The 20329-nt window shown below is 37.6% G+C and overlaps 2 protein-coding genes across 2 annotated transcripts in view; both read left to right on the top strand.

The window, feature by feature from the left end:
• Window positions 1-5019: 5019 nt before the first annotated feature.
• LOC131951239 (lipoxygenase homology domain-containing protein 1-like) lies at window positions 5020-6542 on the top strand. Its single transcript, XM_059313581.1, has 4 exons — window positions 5020-5180; window positions 5650-5736; window positions 5953-5997; window positions 6404-6542. Exons 1-4 carry the CDS (start codon window positions 5091-5093, stop codon window positions 6518-6520), a joined length of 339 nt encoding a protein of 112 aa, XP_059169564.1. The 5' UTR covers window positions 5020-5090; the 3' UTR covers window positions 6521-6542.
• A 7511-nt stretch (window positions 6543-14053) lies between these two features.
• The window catches only part of LOC131951255 (potassium voltage-gated channel protein Shaw-like), a 37013-nt gene continuing 30737 nt past the window's right edge, over window positions 14054-20329 (top strand). The window contains exons 1-2 of the mRNA XM_059313609.1: window positions 14054-14137; window positions 17353-17719. Of these exons, the coding sequence (XP_059169592.1) occupies window positions 17423-17719 (297 nt within the window). The 5' untranslated portion in view covers window positions 14054-14137; window positions 17353-17422. The remainder of the gene's footprint in view (window positions 14138-17352; window positions 17720-20329) is intronic.

Here is a 20329-nt window from a genome sequence, read left to right as displayed (position 1 = left end):
GCGCGCTAGGTTGATAGTGTTGTCTTTTTCTCTAAATCGAAACCAAAACTTAAATCACCGGAAAGGAAAAATGTCATTGAAAACGGATTTTATCCAAAATCGGCATTTTAATCGGATTTAACATTCATCTACACGTAGTTAATACACATTGATACTAAACATAGTCGAAGTCATTCCTCTAAACCATGCACCAAAGCTCAAACATGACAATAAAAGTCGCATTTAGAATTTCTTTTATAAGCGACTCTTCCAGGTTCCGAGCCCCTTTCCCACCCATCCCGAAGCACGTCTACCGTCTTCTTCAACAGAAATAAAATATTATATAGAAAATATACTTTTACCAGTGCCCGACACGTTTCTAACTTTTTGGCGGATAAACCTCACTCACACAGACAGTGTTTATTTCTGATATTTTTCTCCTGGGGTGAGGCACTATACCTTTTTTTGATGGGGGGGGGGGGGTGTGAGTCCGTAAATTCTTCTGGTGGGGGGGGGGGGCGCGAATTAAATTCTCCGGGCGGAGACTGACACTGGTAAGAGTATATATTTTCTATATAAATTGTATTTCCTTGGGGTGAGGTTGGAAGATGTTCTTCCGTCTCTTTGGGTAGGGGGGCTATGTCCCCCCTAGAGCCCCTCTACCCAAAGAGATGCATGAGAGCCCCGCTCAGAGGGTCATCCATGAATGACGTCACCCTTTTTTGACGATTTTTACCTCCCCCCTCCTCTCCGTCACAAATCGTCACAAAAAAACCAGACCCCTCAAAGTTGCAGTTGAATAATTCTTAAAACATTGATATTTTTCTTAAATCTTGTCTGAACTCTATCAACATAGAGTATTTTAATCAATTCGTATTATAATTTATAAAAGGAGTTTTCTAAACCGCTAAATAACGGCTAAAATCCGTTTTCTCATATTGCTTTTTTAAGCGCAAAAATGTGACGTCAAACCATCGGACCTCCCAACGAATGTGACGTCATTTATCGACGCCCACATGTTAAACTTAAGCCCTGGATCTGCACCACATAAGCTAGAAAAAAAAATGTAAACTGTATATATACAATCATAATGTATCACCATGATTAGGTCGATAAAATAATATAAAAAATTTCAATAACAGAAGTGTTAAAAATGATATAACGATGTAGCAGTAATACGAGCTTAAATATGTACTCTGGAGTAAACCTTAGACAAATGTTTATTGTTTGTCAACAGAGGTGTAGCTAGGATTTTCAGGCCCCAATGCTAAAATTATCAGTGTTCCCCTTTGTCAGCCGTTAGACTACAACGGAGTGAAACGAAGAAATCAACTACTATTTTCTACTACATTCTAGTAGTTTTTTTATGTAGACCCCGTAGTTTTGTAAAACTGTTACAGGCTTACCGTTAATTTGTTTTTGTTTTTCAGTTAACCAAACACAGTTGGGTCACAAGACGGCTAACAACATTTAGGCGTGACACCATGACGAAATATTGTAAAATTTACTGAAAAAAATAATGTTGTATCTAGCAAAGGTATTAAAAGATAAGTCAGAGAGGGGTGGTACCCCACAGAAAATACAAAGTTGTTGGGGACGATGGGGTGGCGTCTTAAGTAAACACATTAGGGAACACTCGACCTTGTGACGCCACTCTCACTCACAATTTTCTTAAGTAAACACATTAGGGAACACTCGACCTTGTGACGCCACTCTCACTCACAATTTATTTAGATCTTTTTTTTTCTCATGCTTTTAATTTTGAAAAATGATTAATAAGTTCCTTGAGATCTATTTTATCTGCTTCTCTATGTAAGATACCTAGGATGGCACCTGACCTAAAGGGCATATCTACAATTTGTTTTATAACAAATTAACAGCATCAAAATGAGCAAATAATTAGTGGAATGTTAAAGAATGTTTATCTATAGCTAGCATACAGCATGAAAAAGCTTCGATCTAGTCCCACATACCCAGGCATCTCTTCGGGGGGGGGGGGGGGGGCAAAGCCCCCCCGAAAATTTTTTACCGCCCCCCCCCCCCCCCCCGGAACGAAATGAAATTTATATAATTTATATAGAAAATATATACTTTTAACAGTGTCCGCCCCCCCCCCCCCCGAAGAAAGTCTACCGCCCCCCCCCCCCCCCCGAAAATTTCAAGTTCCCCCCCGGAGAAAAAAGTCTGGAAGAAACACTGCCCACATACCAGTGTAATGAAACAATTTGTAAGGGTTTCATCAACGCGTTACCAATTGTGTATTTGTAGTCGTGTGACCTTTTTTTTCTTAAATTGAGATAGTTAAATGGTAAACAACACCACTGTTATCTTTTTCGGATCTTTGTTGCTGGGGCGCGGGTTCGTCCACACTACCCATTAGGCGCCCTTGCGCGTGTTGTATGAAAGCTTTGAGTGTACGTTGATCATCCTCCGTAATAGTGAGGTTGAACACCTTTCAGCGATAACCTAAGGGTGTCGCGGAAGTGACGTGTTACACTATCATAGGTGTCCGGATGCTACCCATGTTCGGTTTAATCATCAAACGTAGAGGCACATCGTGGGGTGCACCTGTGCTTGGTGTCAGCCGTAAGCCGGAGGCGCAGTAGGCTGCCCATGTTGCAGTTTGGTTGTTAAATTAGAAGTACCCATGCAGGACGCGCAATTAACGGATCTCTTTCCCTCAGGTAGCCACTGGCTTTCTCGGGGGACCTAACCTTTATTACTGCTGACGCGCTAGGGGACACCTCTTATTCGATTTAGTTATCGATTTTAGTAGCCCTCCGTAACCTTAGTGAATGGCGCTCATTAAATGAATGTAGGCGCTGAAGAGCTCACGGGTATCCCAGGGCGCACCGGGTATTCAGACTAACGGACACCAGGTGCAAAAATAGCCCCTGAGAAACTGAATGGCAAACAGCACCGTCTTACAGCCGAGGCGCCGCCATAAAAAAATTAAAATAAAATGTAATGCTAGAAACCATCCCCAGAGTTTTCTTTCAGGTACGTTTTTCAAAAAATGTCTCGGAAAATTTTCTTGGCGATTGGATGAAAACAAAAAATTTATAGGGTTAGATGCGCCCTGGTTCGACCCTTCCCCCCCCCCCCCCCCCTTACACACACACATATAAACACACTGAATATAAAATCTTTTTAAAATTATTTACATAAAACAAAGAATAAAAACTCCAATATATAAGTTTTTGTTTTATTAAAGAGGGAAAAGGGCTCCTATGTGCCTTGGCCCCTATGCCTTGCTTACGCTAGCTTTACGGTAGCTACGCCACTGTTTGTCAATAAAACTTAATTAGTCTACCAGGCCTTTATAAGTTGGTTGTTTTTCTGCGCTCAGACCATACACAGAGAAAGCCGAAGATGATGAAAATGGCAGCGATCTTTGGTGTGCTCTGTCTGGTGGCGTTCATACGACCAGGTATTTTTTGTTTTTATTATGTAATTAGCCGTTGTGAGCTAGGCTTTGCTTCAACCAATTTTATAGCCTTGCCTAAATTTAAATATTAATGCAATAATGTTAGTATATTTACAAGTTTCTTTTAAGAACACTTACATAAAGCTCCGCACCAATGAACGAAACAGTTTATCTGTGACGTTTTTTATTTGTTTACACCAGCCAAGACTCAAAGAATAATTGTTAGTCACCATTTATTTATTTCCACAGAGATTTAAAAGCACTTTAGTATAAATTTTTAAGGACTTATTATTTAATCCAAAAATTTTGCTCGTTTATTTTTTATGGGTAGTCAAACAACGTAGGAAATTTAAAGTTTAAATTCATGACGCAGTTACTTCCATTTAATAGGTAAAAATTGAGCTGTCTTAGGAAGACTTAGTCTAAGTCATCTTCCTGTGGTGTTGGTGTGTGGATGTCGGTTCAATTTGTAACTGCTTAATGTGACTAAGAATCTAGTATTTTCCAGGTGCCTACGTCACAATAGGTATCTCCTTACCAAATATAAATTTTGTGCCGCATCTACAAGAGGTCGATCTATTAATAAACGTTTAAAAAATGTATAGGTTAACTAAGCCTGCGGACTGTTTCATGAAGTTTTCAGTCACTTTAATTTAGGGTGTCGCCTAAGATTTTGAACCTAATTATTGTTCATGATGACTTAAACAAATAAAAACTACATTTATTTACCTTTAAATTGATACCAAGTTTATTTATAAAATTTAATCGGCAGCCTAGAAAATGATTTTTGAATAAACGCGTTTGTTTTTAAAAATTGGCTTCGACGATAAGACTAATTTTCAGTGATACAGTGGTTAGCTTTTTAAAGAGTGTTGTGGACGCGATTGACCCTTCACTGCCCGGGTTATGTTATGGGGTTATAGCTCAACCTTGTATTGTGGAAGGGGGGGGGGGAGGGTATACAGCCATTAGCACGTGAGCTTAGTGAAAGGGGTTTAGTGCTATTTGCTGTATGGATGACTGGTTATGAAAAAGAACTAAATGAGGTGCAGGTGTAGATGTAGGTGCGGGTATGAGTTTTGGTGTGGTTATGTTTGTGGTTGAGTTTGTTTGTGTGTGTGGTTGTGGTTGTGGGTGTGTGTGTGGGTAAGGGTATAGGTATGTGTAAGGGTATGGGTATGGGTATTGGTATGGGATCGGTATGGGTATTGGTATGGTTATGGGTATAGGTTTGTATGTGGGTGTGGGTGTGGGTGTAGGTGTGGGCCTGGGCGTTGGTGTGGGTAGGGGTGTAGATTTGAGTGTGAGTGTAAGTGTTATTTAGGTGTAAGCGTAGGTGTAGACGTAGGTGTAGGCAAGGTGTAGGTGGTTGTTAAAGTGTAGAAGTAGAAGTAGATGACGTTGTAGGTGCAGTCATACAAGTATGTGTAGGTGTAGTCGTGGGTGTAGGTATCGGTGTAGGTATTGGTATATATATATATATATATATATATATATATATATATATATATACATATATATATATATATATATATATATATATATATATATATATATATATATTTGTGTGTGTGTGTATTTTCTTTCATTTTCAGCAGCGTGTTCTAAAGATATCTTTTACACGATATCTATAAAAACCGGTAACAAATTCAAAGCCGGCACTGATGCTAAGGTATTCCTTAATATGAAAGGCTCCTTCGGTTCGACTGGCAGATACTTCTTTCTTAGTCAGTCCGACGACAATTTTGAGAGGGGCGACACGGACATGTTTTCGGTGAGAGATCTAAACTGATTCCTTGTCAAGTATGTCTTCGTACATCCTTCCGTCATAGGCTGAAGCTTGCGAACGAATTTTAACTCACTTCTCCCGAACCGATGTTTTTTAAACTTGACACGACGCTCATGATTTGATGACTATGTCATGTGAAATCAACTTTCGCTTAATAGGATGTATAATAATTTAAAAATAAATAAATCACCAAACAGTATCTTACATTTACACGCCTAAGGGTTATGTGAGTTTATGATTGGAATTATGTCCCGACACAAGATTCTATTTTCCTTAATATTTTGATATTAATTTGTTTTTACTCACTGGAGTCGAGGGTATTTGAATATTGGTCAAGTTCTATTTTAAAACTTTTCTTAGTACCAATATATTTGTAACGATGATTTTAATTGGCTGGTTTATTTAAATCTCTACTTTCTCGTGAAAAATAATTTGTTTGTGCATATTTCCCAAGGTATACACTCAAAACGTTGGGAGGGTTCACTCTATCGAGATAGGACACAATAACATCGGCAGCGATCCAGGCTGGTTCCTTGACTATGTGAGTAATACTATTCCAGCTTTAATTATAAATTTACAATGGTCAATCTTGAATTACCATCGGTTGTAACAATACGCTGTTCTTAAGTTCAATTTTTTAATTGAGTCGTCTAAAGGCATAACATAACTTTACATTTTTTTATTAATCCAAACATACTTTATTCATTAATATGAACAAATATGGTTAAATTTCCTTTTATCCGGAAAATTTTCTTAGGTTGATATCGATCAGAGAGTGGCAGCTGTCAATGACACAGACATTGTGAGTTTTTTAAAAACAGTTCTAATTGTTTTTTTAATGTTTAATAGGCAATATTACAAGTGAAACAGTGGCTCAGTCTAATGAGAAAGAGTTAGAAAAAAGATTTAAGATTGTGTAAAATCAACATAAAGAAGTCTGCAATGCAAATCACGTATATTCGACTCTTTGCAGTAGAAACTATTGATTATATATATATATATATATATATATATATATATATATATATATATATATATATATATATATATATATATATATATATATATACGTATCGGTGAAATGTCTACTTGTTGGTTTCTGTTGGATTAGTTTGTAACATTGCTGTATATTTGAATTCTGTAGGTTTCTATGATGATACCTTTCAATGATACCTAAATAATAGCTACATTTTGTTTTTCATTTACAGAGACCTGGTACTACCAAGTACCGGTTCAACTTTTTTAACTGGATTGCCTCTGATAAGGGTGACGGGCTGCTGGTCAAGACCATATATCCTAACCCCCCTGTGGTCAAAATTGCCTAGATTTGCTTTAAAATATGGAAGAATTTAAGTAACAGCTAAAGCTTTTTATGGATAAAGTGTTATTTAAACATGTGAATTACACTGCTTCTAATTATAACATTTATCCAAATAAAAACTAAAATACAATTATAGAACATTCTATAATTGTTCATGTTGTGCAAGGGTTTGTTTTACGACTGTTGCTTGTAGTAAATTGAAACTCTAAATTGTATATTATCTGTGTGTGTATGTTCTAACAAGCATGTTAGTGAGTAGAGGCGTAGCGAGAGAGAGAGCGGGGGGGGGGGGGGGAGAGGACCGCACTGGGTGACACTATTTAGGGAGGTGACACCAATGCAAAAAACAGCAAAGTATATACAGAAAAAATGATAATTCCACTTAATTAAGTGGTTAATTAGAGTGTTAAAAATCTTTTAAGAGCAAATTTGACAAATCCCGACAAGGGTGGAGGGGTGGGGGATGGGGGGTGCTAATGATAGAGAATACAAGCTACATCAAGCTGAATTTATAACCGACTATAGATAGAAATCGTTAGTATTATATCGGAGTAGTTTAAAGCAATCGACGTGGGGGTGGGGGGGGGGGGGGTGAGTGTGGGGCAGTTACATTAACTCAACTTTGCAAAATATGCCTTAGGTAAACGGTTTGGTTGAGAATCTTAATAACGTATGTGTTAATCCATGTATGGGGGGGGGGAGGTAAAAAATTAAATACATTTTAAAAATATATGTTAATACATACACACATGCGTATATACATGCTTATATATATATATATATATATATATATATATATATATATATATATATATATATATATATATATATATATATATATATATAACACTCACTCAGTGGGAATGCTTTTACCCACTGAGGTGTTATGGTTAAGACGGGCTGACCCTGAGATTTAATACACACTGACACCGACAATTGTTGTCAAGTACTGGATTTATTCACTACATCGAGATATGACGGCGATGCAGAACAAAGTAGTACGACGATTACAGATGACTACCAAACGAACAGGAAGCCCAAAAAGAAAACATAGAAGAAAACTGTAGCCCTTCATTAGGTCTACATCTTGGTACCGTCACCGTGTTCACAGACAGCAGCCTTGTGTGTGACTGACACGGCTAGGCACGAAACTACCCATATTTTACCCAGGTAAAATCGCTCACAAGAGCATTAAACACAACTTAATCCACAGGGGCCGCAACTCAATGAATTAAAACTTTATACGAAGTATAGAGAAAGTATTGTAATCGTGCAAAAAAAAAATCGAGATTTTTACAAATCTCGACGTTTTACACCTCACTGATACGGAAAAACATAATTTTGCAATCTTGTCCGTATGTCTGTGTGTCTGTGTGTGTGTGTCTGTGTGTGTGTGTGTGTGTGTGTGTAAACACGATAACTTTAGTACCGTTACAGCTAGGTTGATGAAATTTCATATATAAGTATTATATCAAAATCGTAGATCCATATCAACTTTTGAGCGATTTCCGATAACCGGAAGTGGTACTTTTTCTACTTTGAATTTTTCAAAAGCCTATAACTTGAATACTATTTCAGATAGATAAATGAAATTTGATATGTAAGTAAAAGATCTAATTTTCTACCTTCTGTCAAATTTTAAGTAATTTCCGTTTACCGGAAGTACTTATTTACGCTATTTCCGATTTCTCAAAAAACGCATGTAAATTTATAAAGTACTAATAATATTGCGCACTATTATGCACATCTTTATTTAGCGTTCACTTGGTGTGCATTTCTTTTTTCTACGAGATTACATTCTATTTTTTTAAAAATTGAGTAATTAAAACGGATTAAAAATCATGTCTAGAAGTCTATATCCCGAGTTGCCATCCCCCGTAGTGTTATATTAGAATATTCGAGAAAGTTTAGGGGAGATCACTCCCGGTTTATTTCTTGACACAATAAAACATACATTCCGAAAAGATGAACTAACAGTATTAACATCTTAAAGTATGTACACATACAAAACTCGTGTTCATAAGGTGAATTCATGTCATAAATGAGTGATCCTTTACCGGTTATATAACGATGGAGTACGGCTATGGTTAAGATATCGCATGAATGGGCTTTCAACAGCAAGAAGTCGTTCTTATGGTCAAGGTCCCGTCATTTTAGGACCAGGGATTCGAACTCCAGACCACAGGTTACCAGTCGAGCAGATCAAACGCTTCAGTAATCCATTTAAGGTTTTAGAAGTGTCGCCATTTGATGAAAATGTCCCTAGTGGACTCACAATAGCCAGCTTACAAAGAAAACCCAATATAAATAATTCCCATAGACATTCAGCAGTCCAGCATTGTATTAGTCAAATAATTATTCAGGCTAAACCACGTTCGTTGTTCGTTATCATGCAATCAATTCTAACGTCAGTTAAACTTGATAAAATATGCATTCAAACAGTAGGAACAAATAAAAGAGAGCTAGATCGTAGAGTCCTTTAGAAGATGGCTTTAAAGACAGACATTAACGGGTCACTGCGAGATAAACATCAGGTAACAGACAGACTCCAGTTCTTTCAGGTAGTTATAAGACAGATATCAGGTAACTGTGAGACATTGTCAGGTGAAATCGAGACAGACATTGTCAGTTAAGATCGAGCACCAATTCACATATTTTACAGGTGGGTGATAGCTTAGAAGTAATTGAGTTAAATACTGGAAAACATGATATTGTTTTTGTGATGTGTAACAATGATTATATACAACTACACAGCATCAAAACACTTGGAAACCTTGCACCATTATCAGTGGCGTAGCGAGGTCGGGTGTAACCCGGTGCGGCACTTAATGGTGTCATCTACCCCCCCCCCCTCCAGAGGCGTAGCGACCCTTCCGGGGACAAACTTTCAATTTTCGATTTGCACCTCCCCCAGCACCTCCCTCATATTTGCAACCCCCCACCCCCCTCAAACTTTCGATTTGCACCTCTAAAAACACTATTTAACACTCGAATTAATCACTTAATAAAGTGGAATTATAATTTTTCTCTATATATTTTGCTATTTTCTGCCTTGGTGTCACCACCCTAAATGGTGTCACCCGGTGCGGTCCGCCCCCCCCCCCTCCCTCGCTACGCCTCTGACCATTATAATTCAGGATAAATCATCTTCCCCATTTCAAGGTGAACCCTCGCCACATGCGAAGAAAACTTTCTTGTACAAGGAAAAGTGGAATAAATGATCGTTTCATCGTACGAGTGGTTCTAACCATCGAACCACATAAGAAGAGGTTTACAATCGTGAACCCACGACCACCGAACTAAGTGAAACACCATCCTGCGACAACCGGCATCAATCGGCATCAACCGGCATCAACCGGCATCAATCGGCATCAATCGGTATCAATCGGCATCAATCGGCACCAATCGGCATCAATCGGCATCAATCGGCATCAACCGGCATCAATTGGCATCAATCGGCATCAATCGGCATCAATCGGCATCAATCGGCATCAATCGGCATCAATCGGCAACAACCGGCATCAACCGGCATCAATCGGCACCAATCGGCATCAATCGGCATCAATCGGCATCAATCGGCAACAATCGGCATCAATCGGCATCAATCGGCATCAATCGGCATCAATCGGCATCAATCGGCATCAATCGGCATCAAACGGTACCAATAGGCATCAATCGGCATCAATCGGTACCAATCGATAGTGTTGAGAATAATCCCATCACCAGCGTCCTGCCATAGCCGGCCCCACTTGTCGCGTGGCTCAGTAGTCGCTCTGTTTTATTCCAGGAAATACCTCCAGATTTTTTCTACCTGACTCCAATGTGATCTTATAGCCATATCTCCCACAACTACCGCGGTATTTTAAGGGGAGTAAGTTATTGCGTACAAGCAAGATGTCGAGTCGACTGTATTCCACTGACTTTTTAAGTTGGAAGACATTCTTTACTAGTCATTGTATTTTAATGTGAGAAACGGTCATTTCCATTATAATTTTTGCTTTACTGGACAAGTATAAAATCTGTTGACATTTTAAGCCTGTTGTTATTCATAATAAAAAGGGAGGCTACTCTCAAAAGGTAAGTTGTATTTTTCTAAATACGCTCGTTTTTATTTCCTTAGTGTTTTAGGGATTGAAATCAGTCTCAGTGATTTAAAGTAATTCATCGGTTAAACGTCTTTATCCTCCTGCTTCAAGTTCACAACAGAAAAAAATTCTGGTAGTTTAGGTAATAGTTTAAAAAAATAACTGACTGTTGAGTACCTAGATTTATAACAGCATCTACACAAGATTCTCGTAGGTCTAAGTGTATACAATGATGTACTGTTGGGTACCTAGATTTATAACAACATCTACACAAGATTGTCGTAGATCTAAGTGTATACAATGATGTACTGTTGGGTACCTAGGTTTATAACAACATCTACACAAGAATGTGTGATACCGTAGGTCTAAGTGTATACAATGATGTACTGTTGGGTACCTAGATTTATAACAACATCTACACAACATTATCGTAGGTGTAAGTGTATACAATGATGTACTGTTGGGTACCTAGGTTTATAACAACATCTACACAAGTCTGTGTGATGTCGTAGGTCTAAGTGTATACAATGATGTACTGTTGGGTACCTAGATTTATAACAACATCTACACAACATTATCGTAGGTCTAAGTGTATACAATGATGTACTGTTGGGTACCTAGATTTATAACAACATCTACACAACATTATCGTAGGTGTAAGTGTATACAATGATGTACTGTTGGGTACCTAGGTTTATAACAACATCTACACAAGTCTGTGTGATGTCGTAGGTCTAAGTGTATACAATGATGTACTGTAGGGTACCTAGATTTATAACAACATCTACACAACATTATCGTAGGTCTAAGTGTATACAATGATGTACTGTTGGGTACCTAGATTTATAACAACATCTACACAAGATTATCGTAGGTCTAAGTGTATACAATGATGTACTGTTGGGTACCTAGATTTATAACAACATCTACACAACATTATCGTAGGTCTAAGTGTATACAATGATGTACTGTTGGGTACCTAGATTTATAACAACATCTACACAAGATTATCGTAGGTCTAAGTGTATACAATGATGTACTGTAGGGTACCTAGATTTATAACAACATCTACACAACATTATCGTAGGTCTAAGTGTATACAATGATGTACTGTTGGGTACCTAGATTTATAACAACATCTACACAAGATTGTCGTAGGTCTAAGTGTATACAATGATGTACTGTTGGGTACCTAGATTTATAACAACATCTACACAAGATTATCGTAGGTCTAAGTGTATACAATGATGTACTGTTGGGTACCTAGATTTATAACAACATCTACACAAGATTATCGTAGGTCTAAGTGTATACAATGATGTACTGTTGGGTACCTAGATTTATAACAACATCTACACAAGATTGTCGTAGGTCTAAGTGTAGACAATGATGTACTGTTGGGTACCTAGATTTATAACAACATCTACACAAGATTATCGTAGGTCTAAGTGTATACAAAGATGTACTGTTGGGTACCTAGATTTATAACAACATCTACACAAGAATGTGTGATATCGTAGGTCTAAGTGTATACAATGATGTACTGTTGGGTACCTAGATTTATAACAACATCTACACAAGATTGTCGTAGGTCTAAGTGTAGACAATGATGTACTGTTGGGTACCTAGATTTATAACAACATCTACACAAGAATGTGTGATATCGTAGGTCTAAGTGTATACAATGATGTACTGTTGGGTACCTAGATTTATAACAACATCTACACAAGTCTGTCGTAGGTTTAAGTGTATACAATGATGTACCACCAAAATGTTATTCAGGCAGCATTCCGAAAATGTTTATTTTAGTTCGCAACAATGTTGCAGTGCCTGTATTCACAGGCGTCGGCTGAATTTTTCTTTAGATTTCATTTATTTTTATTAGTGCAAAGTGAAATGGTGTGCGTGTGTGAATTGGTGGGGGTGCTGGGAAGGGCGGTAAAAAGGGGGGGGGGGGTGCTAACCGCGTTTTACCTAAAATGACTGCGAACATGCTAGAAGGTTATTGCAGAATTTTCAAACAACCATCTTTGTATGAATTGCCATTGTTCATGACAATAGACGGTTCTTTTCGCAGGTAGCAATTTTACAGCAACAGTTTTTTTTAGCAGTGATGCTTAAAGAACGATAACAGACCCGAAAACCACAGTTCCGTTTAAGTCTCTTGAAACAAAAAGATTGCAAGGGGTTAGAGAGTATAACAAAGATTGTATTCAAAGCCGTTTTTAATTGGTTTTACTTGTGGAGAAATCTTCACACCCACTTGCATAAATGAATGGTTGTGTTAGATTTAAAAATCTTATTACGTCACGTCCTCACAAACTGGAGTGTTTTTTTGTGTCGAAAACCAATTGAGTTTTTTTTTATGATTAGTCATGCGGGTGGGAGGTTAGTGACATCATTTTCAGGGTAGGTTCTTTTTTCAAACCTAACAACCTATGGGGCAAGTAAAGTAGAGTTCACCTGTCTCTGTGATCTCGGCATATGAAGGGATAGTGCGGTCAGCACTTTATCCGGCTGTTTTTGTTTCTAACGAGAATTAGGAACCCATCAATACTGAATGGACTTCAAGCTCGAGACTTTCGGGTTAGCAGTCTAGTGCTCTACCGCTAGGCTTCGCCAGAGAAATGTTGTGTGTCCGCCAACTAGACCCCGCTAGAATGTTGTACTCTCCAGTCTGTCTCGACACGTGGAGAAAATCTGCAGAGAAATGATAAGAGACACACCAAGACACACTTGGTTGGTGAGACGTTGGACACACGAGACGAACGATACGTCAGGACACACTTGAAACACAACACGCTTGGACACATTAGGACACTAATGAGATATTAGAACACTCTCAAGAAACGACACATTACCAATAACAATGGACACATTACGACACACTTCTAAACGACACAATGGACACATTACGACACACTACTAAATGACACATTGGACACATTACGACACACTCAAGAAACGACACATTACCAATAACAATGGACACATTACAACACACTTCTATACGACACATTACCAATAACAATGGACACATTACGACACACTTCTAAACGACACAATGGACACATCATGACACACTTCTAAACGACACAATGGACACAATACGACACTTCTAAACGACACAATGGACACATTACGACACACTTCTAAACGACACAATGGACACATTACGACACACTTCTAAACGACACAATTGACACATTACGACACACTTCTAAACGACACAATGGACACATTACGACACACTTCTAAACGACACGGGGTACACATTACGACACCATTGACTTTTTTAAAGACGGCTCTCACGGCGCTAGTAGAGCGCTAACTCACAACAAACCGGTTGCCGCTCACCTTCCACGTGCAAGGGTTAAACCGATCGCACGTGCGATGGCTGTTCCACCAGTTGAATTATTTAGTATCAGTTCGCCGGTAACAAAGTTCGCTGTTACATGGACGGATGAAACAGATGAGTTCAGGGAGATTTTCCCCGTAAACAGAGTTCACTAACATAAATAGGCTGAGTTGTTTGGGTACGTTGAACGTAAGGTTGGTGGAATATTTATTACTAACTCTGAATGTTCTAGTACTATTGATCAATTACAGTGAAACGTTTGCACTAACATTTCGTGTTTCTTTGATATTATCTTAAAAAGCAGTTTATTACAGCAATACCTGTGTAACTTAATTTAAGAACATCATGTAAATTATGCTTTGTTGGTCTAAGATATATCTAAATCTAATACAATTTTAATAAATTATAAAAAAATATAGAGAGAATGATTTGTGTTACACCACGTGCATACACACCCCATACATACATATACATTAACAAATATATATAACATGTACTTTAACGACTAATAAAAGTATATAACCTTGTACGCTTAACGATGAAATTGATATAAACATACACATAACATAAACGTTAATATAAACGTGTAATATATATAGTTAACTTGTACACTTAAAACGGGTGTTAATATGACAGCAGGAAATGGTCGGACCAGATACATTCATTATTAACACAGAAGTTTAATTTAAAATAGAAAGTACAAATCAGGTAGCCATTGATATGGGGAAAATCTGTCGTTGAATGTAATACTTTCTTGTAGTAAGTTATGATTGAATGTAATACTTTCTTACAATGTGTGGTTGAATGTAACAAATTCTCACAATAAAGTGTGGTTGAATATAATACTTTCTTACAATAACGTCTGGCTGAATGTAATACTTCCTTACAATAACGTGTGGTTGAATGTAACACTTTCTTACAATAACATATGGCTGAATGTATACTTCCTTACAATAACATATGGTTGAATGTAATACGAGTGGCGTCGCTAGGTCGGGTGTCACCCGGTGCGGTACATCGTGGTGTCACCCCCACCTACAAGAAACTTATATATATATATATATATATATATATATATATATATATATATATATATATATATATATATATATATATATATATATATGTGTGTGTGTGTGTGTGTGTATTGGCCTACATAGGCCTATAATTTAAATATGCGCCACATACGCATACATGCATTTTAATAAGCTTTAATCACTAGAGACGTAATAGTAACGATGTTTATCTATAGTTTGTTAATAATGTAGTTGGATGTAGCAATGTGTCTCTAAAGTTAGCACGTTTACGTCATGGTGTCACCCCCTTGTTATAATTTTCTATTTTTACTTAGAAGACTAATTAATTTAACTTTAATTAACCATTAATTGAACGGGCAAAACAAAACATTTTTCTTCTATAAATTTTGCAATTTTTTGCCTTGGTGTCACCCACCTAAATGTTGTCACCGGTGCGGCCCGCACTCCCCGCCCCGCCCTCGCTACGCCCCTGTCTAATACTATCTTACAATAACGTGTTGTTAAATGTAATACTTCCTTACAATAACATATGGCTGAATGTAATACTTGTAATATGTGTGGGAATAAAAGCAAGCGGTACCAAACATTTGTTGGCTTAGTGTGAAATGATCGTTGCCTAGAAACGAAAGAAAACAAATAGATCAATATGCAAGGATCGAATGTAAACTTTATTTTATTCATGTTGCCAGAGAACTCCACATAATCAGAACTCCAAATCTGAAGGTGCATTTGAAATTCACGTTGTTGTTTTTTTTAAAGTCTGTAATTTAAATAACTCACCATTAACTCAAAGACGAGTTAGTGATGGTATTAAATAATTTTAATATCTGGAAAAGGCGGTATATAGCTTATCACTGGATAATACAAGAGGATTGCGTTGTTGTCCAACCTTAGATTTAACAGCTAATGGTTGCTAGTGCTATGTTTGATGGGCTCAAGATATAAAATACCTATGGAGGGGGTGAAATGTATTGTTGGTGAGTGGTTCAGTACATAATTATGTGATCTTTCAGGTATCTCTTCGATGGTGTGTGTGGGGGGGGGGGGGAGGCACTGGCCCCTGAAGCACGTTCACCACCCCCTCATCCTAAACGGAATAGAATTATACATTAAATGTATATTTACCAGAGAACAAATATAAATATGTATGTAATGAGACTCATAGAGAGAACACATCTCATCGTATATGTGATGATAGAGACGGCATCTAAGTACGTATGTGATGATAGAGACATCTCAGTATGTATGTGATGAAAGAGAGAGAGAGAGAACACATCGCAGTGTGTATGTGTGTACGTGACCGTAGCGTCCAGCAGCCTACACGACACTCCATCCAAATAGTTGTTATAAGCGACCCAATAACAAAATACAGTTATCAAAGTAAACAACGCGACCCAAACAAAGGGGAGCTCACTCTAAAGAGCACGCACTAAGATTTTTTTTAAACAAATGTATCCTATTTATAGGACAAATGCCGTGCTTTTGTTTGTATTTTAAGATTTCAAGGTCCATGTTTTTAATGCTCTGTATTCTCATCCGACATATTATATCTATATACATATAAGCCCACGTACATCTATACATCAGCTGATCAAACATTTTAAAAACATGCAGAGGGAATGCTTATTTCTTTGATAGACATTCTTGATTCTATCTATAATTTTTTTTTTCCTTTCCTATCACATCTTTTAAATTGACATTTTCCCCAAAGCACAAACCATTTATTTAGCATTAAAAAACAAACACAAAAACAATCAGGCTAAAAACGAAAACTCAGTTTTTGTCATGAAAAAATGCAGCACAGTTTATAGTTTTTTTTGTGTCTCTAGTTTAGGGCAAAGATTTTTCAAATGACACCACTTATTTTAATACTGGTTGAGATTTATAACATTCAGTTTAAAAGCTATAAGAAATAGTGAACTACAATAACTATAACTTGGACAACTTTATTCAAAATATTTTAATAACTTTTTTTACTTCTTCAGCTATGGTTAGGTTGCATTTCTTCTGGTGTTACATAGTAGAAAGTTTTAATTAGGCTATTTGATTCACTTAATTAATGAAATAAACTTCTTTTTTGATCTAGCGATCCGTTGGGCAGATGAAGTAGACTTCATATGATTCTTGACCTCGACAAATGAACGTATGACGTGGTCAGCACTATGCCCAGTCGCCTTATCTCCCCCAACGTAAATCATGTACCAATCAGACCTGGTCGAACTCTGGGACGTCCTACAGTCACAAGTCAGAACCAAGATCTGATCTCGAGGCTTTCAAGCTAGTAGTCCAATGCTCTACCAATCGACCACGCAGTCCCAATTCACTTAAATAAGTGATTTTATTTTTATTTTCGCAGAGTTCCAAACCCGAAACTCCAAAGGTCAAGGATGCGTGTCGTTTCATCGTCTGACCTCATCACGTGACCTATGGAAGTGATCAGGCGGGCGGCTGTGGCGGCCGTCACCAACGCCACCAGAAACCGGCGCGTCAAGCTCAACGTCGGCGGTGCCGTGTTCGAAACCTGGACGCACACACTTCTGAAGAAGCCGGGCACCAGACTGTCTCGTCTGGCCAGGAGTCTGGAGAATGACGAGAGCTACGACGCCGAGAGAAACGAGTACTTCTTTGACCGACATCCGGGCATCTTCGCCACGGTCATGCACTACTACCGTACGGAGGAGCTGCACACGGATCACAATATATGTGGGAATATTATCAAAGGGGTGAGTTTCTTTTGTCTGCGTCTCACTATTTATTTCCCTATTCGTCTGAATATCTAATCCCATATCCTTATCCATATCTACAACTCTACCCCAATCCCTAAACTAACACAGCCTTCATCATAGCCCTAACCAAAACGCAATCCCCATCCTTAACGTCTCCTCCACTAATCCTTAACATAGCCCAATCTCTAAATGATGAGTTGGAGTGATGGGGAAGGGGAAATGACAAGGAGATAATGCACTATTGGAGTTTTTAAGGCGGGTAATTGTACCAATACGGAGATAGCGATGCCGGAATGTGTTCATTTGTAGAAATTATGGTTCAACCACACACGTAGCTGAATGTGACCTAATATTTGACCTAAGACCAAATATTTGACCTAAGACCAAATATTTGACCTAAGACCAAATATTTGACCCAACCACCCAAACCAACAGGTTGCTGAATGTAACCAAATATTTGACCTAAGACCTAATATTTGACCTAAGACCAAATATTTGACCTAAGACCAAATATTTGACCTAAGACCAAATATTTGACCTAAGACCAAATATTTGACCTAAGACCAAATATTTGACCAAAGACCAAATATTTGACCCAACCACCCAACCCCACAGGTTGCTGAATGTAACCAAATATTTGACCTAAGACCAAATATTTGACCTAAAACCAAATATTTGACCCAACCACCCCACCCCACAGGTTGCTGAATGTAACCAAATATTTGACCTAAGACCAAATATTTGACCTAAGACCAAATATTTGACATAAGACCAAATATTTGACCTAAGACCAAATATTTGACCTAAGACCAAATATTTGACCTAAGACCAAATATTTCACCCAACCACACAACCACACAGGTTACTGAATGTGACCAAACATTTGACCTAAGACCAAATATTTGACCTAAGACCAAATATTTGACATAAGACCAAATATTTGACCTAAGACCAAATATTTGACCTAAGACCAAATATTAGACCTAAGACCAAATATTTCACCCAACCACACAACCACACAGGTTACTGAATGTGACCAAACACTTGACCTAAGACCACACATTTGACCCAACCACACAACCACACAGGTCGCTGAATGTGACCAAATATTTGACCCAACCACACAACCCCACAGGTTGCTGAATGTAACCAAATATTTGGCATAAGACCAAATATTTGACCTAAGACCAAATATTTCACCCAACCACACAACCACACAGGTTACTGAATGTGACCAAACACTTGACCTAAGACCACACATTTGACCCAACCACACAACCACACAGGTCGCTGAATGTGACCAAATATTTGACCCAACCACACAACCACACAGGTCGCTGAATGTGACCAAATATTTGACCCAACCACACAACCACACAGGTCGCTGAATGTGACCAAATATTTGACCCAACCACACAACCACACAGGTCGCTGAATGTGACCAAATATTTGACCCAACCACACAACCACACAGGTCGCTGAATGTGACCAAATATTTGACCCAACCACACAACCACACAGGTCGCTGAATGTGACCAAACACCTGCCCACAATCTCTAGATTGTGATTGAAATCGACCCCACGCGCTGTGAGTTCTAAACACCTGGAAAAGCTCGAGCGATCTCCCAGGTAGAATAATGTTTGAATAAACAGTGGCGATTCATTTCGTCCTCTCTCAGATATTACCTCATCGATCAATTGAGTTATGACGTCATCGGCCTCTCCCTCCCCCCCCCCCCCCTCCAAGCTGTTTGATAATATTGGCCTCGTGCTATCGATCACTGATAGAATCAATACAAATTATTTTCCCGTTTACACAAAATATCAAAACTAACTTAAAAGTGTTCTTTAGCAAGGTCCGTTAAATGTATTTGACAGGAATTGACAAAATGTGAATTACGCAACGAAGAGATGAATACCAGAGGATCTATATATATATATATATATATATATATATATATATATATATATATATATATATATATATATATATATTTATATATATATATATATATATATATATATATATTTATTTATATATATATATATATATATATATATATATATATATATGTATATGTATATGTATATATATATATATATGTATATATATATATATATATATATATATATATATATATATATATATATATATATATATATATATATATATATATAATCTAAGGAGAATAATTCTATAGGAAAAGTTGAGTTTCATTGCTGGAACTCCAAAATCAAACAAATACTGCCGTGTAGTTTGTTCTTGTTTGTGCAAAAGATACGGATGCAAATCCAGAAAGAAAAGCCTCAATGGCGCATAACCATTTGACACGTATACTTAATTGTGCTAGAGGGGATTTCTTCTAACACTAAATTTAAGGACGAAGATGTAGAAGATAGCTGGAACCCTGTTGTTCTAACGTTAGTGTTTCGTCTGTTCGTGAGATCATTTGACGCGTCAGTTGATAATTTAAATTATAGTTGGCCACAAGACGCTTAACTTTATCTGGCAGATCATTTAACATTTGAAACGTGCGACCCCAACTGTGCTTGTAAAAATATCGAAACGATCCGACTTAATGAAACGACGCTTAATTAAAGAGAAGT

Source organism: Physella acuta, unplaced genomic scaffold, assembly GCF_028476545.2.
Source record: "Physella acuta isolate Inbredline_101_S28 unplaced genomic scaffold, ASM2847654v3 ptg000805l, whole genome shotgun sequence".
NCBI lineage: Eukaryota > Metazoa > Mollusca > Gastropoda > Physidae > Physella > Physella acuta.
Note: the sequence above shows the minus strand (reverse complement) of the source record. Positions and strands in the feature narration are given on the sequence as shown.

Coding starts and splice junctions, on each gene's coding strand:
- LOC131951239 (XM_059313581.1), top strand. CDS start 5,091: ATGAAAGGCTCCTTCGGTTCGACTGGCAGATACTTCTTTCTTAGTCAG. Junction 5,181..5,649: donor GCGACACGGACATGTTTTCG/GTGAGAGATCTA, acceptor ATATTTCCCAAG/GTATACACTCAAAACGTTGG. Junction 5,737..5,952: donor CAGGCTGGTTCCTTGACTAT/GTGAGTAATACT, acceptor AAATTTTCTTAG/GTTGATATCGATCAGAGAGT.